The following is an 11549-nucleotide window of genomic DNA, read 5'->3' on the forward strand; positions in this document are numbered from 1 at the left end:
CAATAGTCCCCCCAATCCGCAGATAAAATAATCCCCATTTCTGTAGAAAGTAGTCCATAGTCTTATAGTGAAAGTAGTCCCCGACACTTCATGTAGTTTTTCTTTCAGTATTTGTTTGTAAAATATCACAATCTATAGGTAAATTAGTCCAAGGAATTGGGTAAAAAATATCACAATCTATAGGTAAATTAGTCCAATGAATTGGGTAAAAAACATCGTTCTTACTCCGCTAGGTTACTTCATTCGAATTCAATAGTGGTCCATATACATGGAGAGAAGGCTGAACTTTTGTAGGTAATACCCAATCAAAGATACGGTAATCATCGGGATAATCGTATCCCCAATGCAGGCTAATTAAATGTACCCCCATCCCTGTAGGTAAACTAATTATATCACTGCAGGTAAAATAGTCCCTTCTTCAGTGTGTAAATTCGGCCGTAACTCTAGATGTAAAGTAGTCCCCACATCTGTACGTGTACTCCCCACCTCTGTATAAAGTTGTCCCAACCTTTTTGTGTGAGGAAGTCACCTCTGTATGTAAAGCAGTCCACACGTCTGTGTGTAAAGTAGTCCCCGCTTCTGTATGTAAAGTTGTCCCAAAATGTGTAAGTAAAGTAGTCTCAACCCCTGTATGTTAAATAGTGTCCATCTGTTTATGTAAAGTAGTCCCACCATTGTATTATAATTAGTCCCAACCTTTATATGTATGATAGTCCCCATCTCTGTATCTAGTTTCAAACTTTGTATGCAAGTAATCATAACTTCTGTATGTAATTTCCACATTTGTAAAGTAGTTATCACCTCTGTATGTAAAGAAGTCACCGCATCAGTGTGTAAAATAGTCCACGCTTTTATATGTAAAATAGTGCCCAAGCCTGTGTGTAAAGTGGTTTCCACGACTTGGTATGTAACTATTCCCCAATTCTGTATGTAAGATATTTCCCCACCTCTGTCAGTGTGTAAGTATTCCTACCTCAAGTCACCACACATGTACTGTGGCCATGTTGTACCAAACGTCGTTTTTTTACATTGGACGTTTACGAGGGCAACGAAGATATAGAATTAATAACGAGTTAGTGTGAATTTGCCTATCTTCTGTAGGTTTTATTGCAGTATACTTGTTTTTTATTTCTGTTATACGCGGAACACATACTGTTCCTAGCCAGGTCATGAAGCTGTCTTTACACTTTCTACAACATACCGGTAAGTTTCCTAGTTTCGCACAAGGGCACAACAAAAATAGATGGATGGCAGCTCTACGTTAACAGAGTTGGGGCTAGAAGCCATATCGATTCGACAAGGTATTGGTGTTCTCTAGGAGCGAGCCATGGCCTTTGAATCACCGCTCTACTGGGGGCGCAACACGGAGGCCTAGAATTGACAGCTTTTGTCAGAGATCCGAGCACAAACGAGAATCTGGTGATTAAGATAACATTAATACTGATATTAATATAGCTAACGAGACACCAACAACTAGGTATTCGATATTTGTCATTAACAAAATACGGATTAACAATCATCAGAAGACGTGGACTCTGCTTTGTGGATCTCTTCCATGGCTGCGGGTGGTGTTTTGAGTCACCATCTCGCGCGTGTAACGGAATCGATAGGCAAATGGAACCATTCAATAGCCAATTAGTTGTCCTAGTCGTAACTGACCATTCAGTGACCACTGAGAGACTGCTCTACACGTACAGCTCGGGTCGCCCTGTACTAATTAGGCATGGCTTGTATAAGCCTAATCAACTTAATGTCGCTTGAAGACGGAAGAAGTCTATTTAATTACTGCTTCATCAGTAAACGTGAATTTAGAACATACGTGTACATGTCCATTGATTCCAATCAATCACCGCTAAACACAATACCAATAGATTTTAACCATTGTGGAACCAATCGATCCAGACTTTTTCACGATGTGTCATCAATGAAACTTGATGCAACTTTGTTAACCGCAAGGGTAGGAGAGAGTGGATTGACCACCAGTGCCGAATGGGGGTTTTCCTGGTTTTATTAACCAGCAGTTACGGACCAAGGGATATCCTAATGTTGTTGCCCACCAATGGCAATCCCTCATCTTCACGTATTCACCCGCCTTCTCAGATGACTTGTTAAGAACCCCTCAAACTGAACATTTTAGTCTCTATTAAGTCTTTGTAAATGGTTATTCACAGCTAATAGCCTGACATTAACGTTAGAAACGCATCGTCGATGGATGCGGTAGGTTTACAAGGTTTCTTCTTTTCCAGCCATGTCATTAAAATTGGTATCCTTTTAGACTTTAACAATTTACCAGCTCCTCAAATCTCGTTACATCTCACACTTGGTATTTAGCCATAACACCGTAGACCTGAATGTGAGCCTACCTTATCCAGCTCGGTTGACTCTTTCCTGTTTTTAAAGAGCCCCACCCCCACCCCTAATAGTCTATAGCAAGGAGATTTGTACAATGCTAGATATGTAATGCAAATACATACATTAAAACATTTCGAAACCAAACCTTGACTTATCCGGATACCTGTGTAAAGCGGATTTGCTGCTTGACCTCTGTCAATCTATACTACCCGAATCCTATTTATAATTCCGAACGAGTCATATTCCTCCTAAGTATGAGTGTTTAAGACAAGTTAACACCAGTAGGTGAACAGGTAAGTTATAATGCTTTACACGTTCCTGTTCTAGAAAAGACCTACTGCCTCCCTCTGCAAGATCCCCCGAATTGCTGAAGCAGCTTATAATTGACCAGTTGCTCCGTTTCACTTGACATATCTATGTGTGTTCCCTTTTCGTTGCTACCTACTGTTTTTCGGAATAGTTGTCGGGTGGCGCAGTGGATAAGGCAATCGCCTCCCAAAAGGGCGACCGGGGTTCGATTCCCTGATTGGACGTGAAAACGTATGGGGTCACCTGCCCGACCACGTAGGTTTTCTCTTGGCACCCCGATATCCTCCCATATATAGACCACACGCATGCTAGCATCCGGGCCAACAAAAGTGATTAATGTAAGTTAAAATAACTTTTTAGGTTACCTAACCATAGGTCATGGTAACCTATTGTGATCGCCTTTTGCCGTCGTCGTCCGTCGTGCCTTAACTTTTCCTTGTGAACACGATAACTTCAGTAAATGTCAACCGAGTTTGATGAAACTTTGTATGCAACCATATATCAATAAGATCTCGGACGAGTTCGATGCTTGGAATTATTTGACAATAACTTACAGAGTTATTGCCCTTTGTAATAATATTATTATTGGACCTTGTGAACACGAGAGCTTGAGTAAATGTTAACCGAGTTTGATGAAACTTTGTATGCAGCCATATATCAATAAGCTCCCGGACTATAAATGGGAATCATTCGACAGTAACTTTGCCCTTTGTAATACTATTATTATTGGACCTTGTGAACATGATAACTGAAGTAATTATCAACCAAGTTTTATGAAACTTTGTATGCGGCCTTATATCAATAAGATCTCGGATGAGTTGGAAATGGGAATTATTCGACAGTAACTTACAGAGTTATTTCCCTTTGTAATAATATTATTACACTATTTTGTATTGGACCTTGTGTTCACTATAACTTGAGTAAATATCAACAAAGTTTGATGAAACTCTGTATGCAACCATATATCAATAAGATCTCGGACGAGTTCGCAACTGGGAATTATTTGACAGTAACTTACAGAGTTATTGCCCTTTGTAATAATATTATTATTGGACCTTGTAAACACGATAATTTGAATAAATGTTGACGGAGTTCAATGAAACTTTGTCCGGTAATTATTTGACGGTAACCTGCGGAGTTATTGCCCTTTGTCATTACATTAATATTTGTCCCTGTGATGTTGATTGACATTACACAAGAATAGATGTAAATTCATGTGGTACGCCTTTTTTTGCATTCATGACGCATTTTTGCTACTAACAAGGTGCTATTAAAATGTTGTGCCTTATTAAATAAATCATTGATTTACGCGTTTACTTGTTTCTTTTAACCAAGAACAGAAGACAAACAGTTACCAAGTTTGTTCAAAACAGACCCCTTGGGTCAAAATTGGAGTCACACCCATTTATTTCAGTTATCGTGTTCACAGGGTCCAAGAATAATAGAATTACCAAGGGGAATAACTATGGAAGAAATGGTCAAATTGGTCCGGTATTCAAACTCATCCAAGATCTCATTGTTACAAAGCTGCATACAAAGTTTCATCAAAATCGATTCATATTTACTGAAGTTATTGTGTTCACAAGGACAAATTAATGGACGATGCAGCAAGGTCACTCGGACCGACGAAAAGTATGAATTGGCCCCTGGATGACAGTCCTAGTTTGAATCGGATATCAGGTGACCGTTAAGGCCCATGGGCCTCTTGTTTATTGTAATTGCTGTTAACTGCATTATGTTTACTGGCAAGCCCCGTTTTCCGAATAATGTGAATGAGTGTATTGCCATGCTGCCGTATCCACAGAGTGATCCCAACAACTGTGGACAATCTGTTTTCATTTTACCTCATCTGTTTGGAGGAAACGAACAGTCAAAGTAATATAATTAATTTTGATGTGCTGAGAATTTAGAAAAGTTGCTCAGAGGGCATGTCTTGTCTTGCTAACACTGTATTGTACACATGTGTATGAGTGAAGCTTGACTCGAGTAAGACAATTTGGTTAAGGTTATGATGACGTCATTATCGCTCATCCTACCTTATCGACCAATGTAATTGACGAGTCGTCTCCGCGATAAAAGACCTGTAAGTACTTTCAAAGTGTTTTGTCAATACGGGATTGCCTGGTAATCAGTCCCCTGTCTTGCGCCTAACGATAAGTGTTTTATATCAGGTCCTTTTGTGCTGTTATAACTCTAGAGGCGTTGATGGCCATATTTCTCCGGGTCACATGCTACACATAAGTCCTTTCATTGGTCAACGGCTAGCTTGTCATACGATCGATATAATTTCTACAGATTACTCTTAATTCGATTGATTGATAAGTGACCTCACACTGCACGTATCATGCAGGTAATGTTATGTTTACTGTCTGACATAATTGTCTCTCACGACAAACGGAAAAAGCGTTTTGACGTCGCTTCTCATGAAATATACACTGAAATACTTTGACAAACGAGGTTCCTTACACCTCAGTTCGAACCGCGACTTCGCTCTGTCGTATGTGATCACTTTTTACAAAAATGTTCATCATTGAAAGTACAAGGCCGATATATTTTTTTTTTATCTTTCCATGAATATTATACTGTACTAAATATTATAATTATACTGTACTAAATATTATACTGTACATCAACTGAGTTAAGGATACATATGGCTCCACTTATCTTTCCTTCTATCTGTAAATACAACTTCGTCTTTCCTTGATTCTTGATAGGTTTGACCGGCACACCACCGATCTTGTAATTTGAGGGAGTTATTGCCCTTCCTATCATTTGAACATAACAACCGATTAGTCCACTTACTCTTTCGTCCACTCCTTCGAAAGTTGGTATGTTTATACTATTAATAACCTTCACATGTATTTGTAATTATTTACTTCAGGGTAGTCACACATGCATTTGTAATTATTTACTTCAGGGTAGGCACACATGTATTTTGATGATCAGATGGTAATGACTTTATCATTCATCTTCAAGCTCTAGGTGGCAGAACGTGTGTCATTTTCCTCCATGGCCAATATACAAATATGTATATATATTACGTATCGTCTACATTTGATAAAATACACCTTTCTGTGAGTTGACCGTTTCCCGACTAATGAATATTGAAATTTGTCCTTTTTCTATTGTAGGTTGTACTTTGGTATCCAGTCAGGGCCTCTGTGGACTCACACAACTACGGAACCTAGAGGAGCTGGAACTAACAAATTGCCCCAGCGCCACCAAAGAGGTGTACCTATATCTCAGAGAAAACATGACCACGTGTCTCGTGCTGGACTAGCGTTTTAGGCACACAAAATCTGTGTAGTCAAATTCAAACCACGAGGAATATTAGGTATACAACGACGACATGTATGCCGATCGTGCGCGCAGATGCGGAAGTATTTTTGTACCGGATGTGATGTGTTTGCAGGAACTAGTATATCATAGTACAGTAAGGTTATGACTAGATGTGCAGAGTACTGATTTGATTGGAGTAAAATAATTCGATAGGAAGTTTTAGGTGTGGTGTTCCTTTCATGCTGTAGAGGCAGGTCAGCTGAGGATATGTAACGGATTACTACAGTAGTTAACAACGGGTTGACACTGATGTAACAAGAAATATGCTACACTCAGGAGGAGAGTCTGAGAAAAAGAGTGTATTATAATGAAATCTGTGAAGTGTGCTTTTGAAAATTGTGTTATTTTATAGAAATCGAATGCTGTAGGACCGGAAGTGACATGATGCGTGGTGGAGAAGGAACACATTCTGTCGAGAAGGTACATGGTCAATACTAGAGATCCCTCGTACCGTCTTACATCCGTCACAAATACTCGTGTCTCTGCACATTGTTATGGAGAAGCACGTCGATCTTTCGTCAGTGGAACCCATGTACAATCTCTTATTTAATGCCAGTATATTTTCACTCCAAGTTTGACCATGTGCCTTCTGTGTAAATGTCCCAAGCAGCCGGCTGGAGGATCAGGGGCTGTGGCAGTGGTATAATCGGCCCTTTGAAGCGCTATGCACTAGTAACCCCATGAGGGTGTGTGGTGTTCTCAGGATGATCATTCTAGTGTTCATTGGGGTGTAAATAAAGAAATCAATATATATAATGTTCAAGTTCGTAGCAAATGTATTTTTCTGTGAAAATCCCCCAGGGAATTTTTTTTTCTGAAGACAGAGATTATTATGTGATACTCATTGTGATTAGACGTTTCTATTTATGTTCACTAAGCTGTCACATTCAGACTGTAATGTTTTGTGATTATGTCACGGTTACATATCTATCATAAAAATCTTCAATTGTTCCATTTAAGCATTTTCTTGTAACATTCCCATTCTTTATGTGTTCCATATCCCTGATTTGCTCATTGTTTTAATCAAATATTCATACACAAATACCGATGACGTAGTACCCCGAGTCGGTGAAGGTTGTGACTTTTGTAGTGTCGTAAATCGTACCTCTTCATACAATATTGTGTACAACGATTTTTTTATAATTATTTTAATCTTATCTTACAATAATGTTTTAATTGGTGTGGCAGGGAAAGAAGAGAACGGTTTGTGTCGATTTTCAGCTGGACTGATGATATTTGACCGGAATAACTGACAATTCAGTAGATATGAGTCTCTGGCTAGTCAAATTGTTTCTTGTCTGTAACATAGGATTGACCGGAAGTTAGGATTTTCGAAGCGAGTGTGCCAGTATCCGGTACACTATATGTTTGCCGTGAAACAATGACGGCACACGAGAACGTCCTATGCTTATGTGCTATTTAAGTCCTGTTAGCTATAACATGTATTACTGAAACTGGAAATGGTCTGAAGACTTCGTGTCAAAAAGGGGAAGGAAATCCGGATTACTGTTTCAGGATGTTTTTTACAGTCCTTAAGTTTTATGTAACAAAAACAGAACCGAATCAATTTCAGCTATAGAGCAAGTCCTGTCGTTAACGATAGGCCGACACATCCTTGTTCTACATCATCAACTGTTATATTGTTTATTCTCATGAAGTAACAAATTCAGCATATATGTTATAATTGGATACGAGAAATATAACAGTGATAAATTGTTTACACAAATAACGTAATGTACTTGTTATATAGGTCTTGTGCTAAATATCACCCGGGACTGATTGGGAACATCGATACTCGTAACGTTAGACAAAGTTTACCCACAAGTCTCTCAAAGGCCAGATGAACCACGGCTCTTGAGACACTGATGACTTCCGGTCGGCGCACAGTGAATAAGATAAGCATTTAATTGATATTCTTCTCTTTCTGATTTAACTTCTTTCCATTGAAATTTATGTATAGATAGTTCCTTTGATGTTTCAGTTTTCTTTGATTGTCTTAATTTGTTGAATTAGACCGCGGAGTGTGGTGTAGTACGGTGTACGTTGGGCGCCGGGTGCTGTCGGGCGTTTGTCACGCTTCCTGTTCACCACAAACACCTATATAACGTAAACATTCCATATTAACGTATGATGTCGTTCTGTCCATGGAACAACACGTAACTGAACTTAAATCAATTCATTGATATTATCTTTGACAACCTTTTTTCTTCTCTCCGACAAATAATAGATTTGTGTCGCTGTTAGTTACAGGATAGACTCGATGAGTTGGTATTGTGAAGACCTTGGTTACCAGTTTGGAATGGGAGTTGGTATTCCTGCTTTGTATTGTTTTAATGTTAAATTCCTTGTTTACCAATTTGGAATAAGAGTTGGTATTTTGTCCTGTTGCAATGTTAAAGTCCTTGTGTACACAGAGAGGGGTGGGAGTTGGTATTACTGTCGGGTCGCAATGTTAAATTCCTTGTTTACCAATTTGGAATAAGAGTTGGTATTTTGTCCTGTTGCAATGTTTAAGTCCTTGTGTACACAGAGAGGGGTAGGAGTTGGTATTACTGTCGGGTCGCAATGTTTAAGTCCTTGTGTACATAGAGAGGGGTAGGAGTTGGTATTACTGTCGGGTCGCAATGTTAAAGTCCTTGTGTACAAAGAGAGGGGTAGGAGTTGGTATTACTGTCGGGTCGCAATGTTTAAGTCCTTGTGTACACAGAGAGGGGGAGGAGTTGGTATTACTGTCGGGTTGCAATGTTAAAGTCCTTGTGTACATAGAGAGGGGTAGGAGTTGGTATTACTGTCGGGTTGCAATGTTAAAGTCCTTGTGTACACAGAGAGGGTAGGAGTTGGTATTACTGTCGGATTGCAATGTTTAAGTCCTTGTGTACACAGAGAGGGGTAGGAGTTAGTATTACTGTCGGGTTGCAATGTTTAAGTCCTTGTGTACACAGAGAGGGGTAGGAGTTGGTATTACTGTCGGGTCGCAATGTTAAAGTCCTTGTGTACACAGAGAGGGGTGGGAGTTGGTATTCCTACTCGGTTGAATGACTCGCATTTCTGACTAAACACTTACCACAAATTTGTATAGAGCTTCGTCATTCGTCAGTTTATAGGGAAAAAATCTAACGCGTTTTATAGTTTATGTCAAAGCTATGCCCTTGTTCACCAATATCGGGATGAGAGTTGGTGTAATGGCCCTGCTTGATACAATCTATACTGATGTCGGCGTGTCTTCCTTCTTCAACAAAAAATGGGACTGATAATTGTCATTGTTAGGTATAACCGTCTGTACACCACATCATAGCACAAATAAAGTATTCGTCTGTCGGATGTAGGTTGATCACGAAGTGATTAGTATGGTGGACGTGAACCAGTTGAGTACAGGGGTTGGTTACCGGAAGTATGACATACATCGTTTACGTAATTAGAACATAAGCTCCTTTCTAGTCAACAGCTCGCACCGATTATCAAGATTTTGCATTTTCAAGTTAATTTGGTTTTAAGTTTTTGTCCTTGTCCCCAGTGAAAGGATATAGTATGTGTGTTGTGTATGTTAACAGGTGTTTCCTGTCCAGGTGTACATGTACAAGTGTTGTGTATGTGTACAGGTGTACCTGTACATGTGTTGTGTATGTGTACAAGTGTTTCCTGTACCGGTGCACCTGTACATGTGGTATGTATGTGTACAGGTATTTCCTGTCCATGTGTACCTGTACATATGTTGTGTATGTGTACAGGTGTTTCCTGTACCGGTGCACCTTAACATGTGTTGTATGTGTACAGGTGTTTCCTGTACCGGTGCACCTGTACATGTGTTGTGTATGTGTACAGGAGTTTCCTGTCCAGGTGCACCTGTACATGTGTTGTAAGTGTACAGGTGTTTCCTGTACCAAGTGCACCTGTACATGTGTTGTGTATGTGTACAGGAGTTTCCTGTCCAGGTGTACCTGTACATGTGTTGTGTATGTGTACAGGAGTTTCCTGTCCATGTGTACCTGTACATGTGTTGTGTATGTGTACAGGTGTTTCCTGTCCAGGTGCACCTGTACATGTGTTGTGTATTTGTACAGGAGTTTCCTATCCAGGTGCACACGTGTTGTACATTACAGGCACCAGGCAGGTCTCTGTGCGTATGTTGTACAATTGTGTCTGTACATATATAGTACATATGTGTCTGTACATATATAATACAGGCGTGTTTGTATCTGTTTAGTACAGGTGTGTGCATGTCGTGGCTGTAGGTGGCGCTGGCGAGAGCGAGTGGATATAACACATTTTTATTGAAACAAAATTTAAACACAATTTTAAGAAATTAAACAAAATACAGACATGAAAAGTTGTTGTGTTTTAATTTGCCTGTGTTGCAGAAGTGATTTAATGTGAGGTTTCCCTCTAGCGCCTTGTAATCCTTGGTTGTCCAATCTCAAGCTGCTGTTTCGATAGAGCCCGATGCTAAATCTTGTTACCATTGACACGTCCAAAAGCTAATGGTTCCCACTTGACATGTCCTTGTTATGTACGACGTCATAGTCCATTTACAAAGAAAAAAATTGTGCCAAAATGCTATTACTCTATTTCGCATTAGACGTTGCAGAGCTAAACGAAATTGTAATTTGTCTGCGATTGGAGCTATAATTAGTCCGAACCTAGATTTCCGTTAATACAAGTCGACAGGCGAAATATGCAGCTAAATCAAATGGCATCAGGCTAGGACAATTGTGTCGAATTGTCCCCGCGACAAGGCGGCAGCGTCATATACGGCTCCATGAGAAGGACAAGCCAGACACTGTGTGACGACTCGAAGACCAACATGTCATGTGTCATATCCGTGCCACCCCACGTGCATCTCCATACGCTCATGTTCTGTCATGTTCCGTACGAACACACGTACTTTCAGCATGTATAGAGATATTTCGGGATTATATCGACCAATTGCAATGCAGTGACTGTCGACTGGTATTGATCTCGGCCACACGGTAGAGTACCAGAGCGTGAGCGAATCGTCTTCCTCATATCTCGCGATCTGAAACTGTTAACCGAATGATTGAGAAAGCTGTTGTGACATAGATGACAGCCAGATATTCTAACACGGCACCAAAACAGCGGAAGAGCCATTTCTGAATCACGAGGGAACACATATCCGTCGAACGGGGTTAGGCACCCAATACCTATTAGAACGAACGAGCCCTTTGAAGTGGAATGTACTGTTTAAAGTAAAATCGTGTATCCTACAATTTATTTTCGCGTCAGTTTGGTTCGTCTTCGTAATGAATGTCCAAGCAGCTTGTCCAAAGTTTCCACAACCAATAACTAAGTAGAAAATAAGAAGTACAGGTGTACCTCCAGTGCTCGGTATAAATAGCCGCGCAGATATTGGTTGTTCAAGTGGCTTGGCACAACTCTTACTTTTGAGTGATAAAAATAATTGAGAAAGTTTAACGGTATTGGATCGAACTGATTTAATTCGTTTCTCGCAAATTCGTATCAACCCGGCCAAGTTGAGGTGTGCTTGTCGCTATTACATGGTTAGCTACCTTTGTAATGAGTCCAGGCCCGGG

At 40.0% G+C, this 11549-nt stretch overlaps 1 protein-coding gene across 2 annotated transcripts in view; it reads left to right on the forward strand.

Annotated features, from left to right (window-relative positions):
- LOC110447370 (F-box/LRR-repeat protein 16-like) overlaps positions 1–10319 on the forward strand; it is a 33428-nt gene extending 23109 nt beyond the window's left edge. The window contains exons 3-4 of one of the 2 annotated variants that reach the window (XR_002462585.1): positions 5376–5489; positions 5793–5867. Coding sequence is in view for 1 of the 2 variants with exons in the window: in XM_021493007.1 (XP_021348682.1) it covers positions 5793–5941 (149 nt within the window). In the remaining variant the exon portion in view is untranslated. Of the gene's footprint in view, positions 1–5375; positions 5490–5792 lie in introns of both variants that reach the window. The other variant, XM_021493007.1, reaches the window with a different exon arrangement.
- Positions 10320–11549: the final 1230 nt, after the last annotated feature.

This window comes from Mizuhopecten yessoensis, unplaced genomic scaffold (genome assembly GCF_002113885.1).
Source record: "Mizuhopecten yessoensis strain PY_sf001 unplaced genomic scaffold, ASM211388v2 scaffold3339, whole genome shotgun sequence".
In the NCBI taxonomy this organism is placed as follows: Eukaryota; Metazoa; Mollusca; class Bivalvia; order Pectinida; family Pectinidae; genus Mizuhopecten; species Mizuhopecten yessoensis.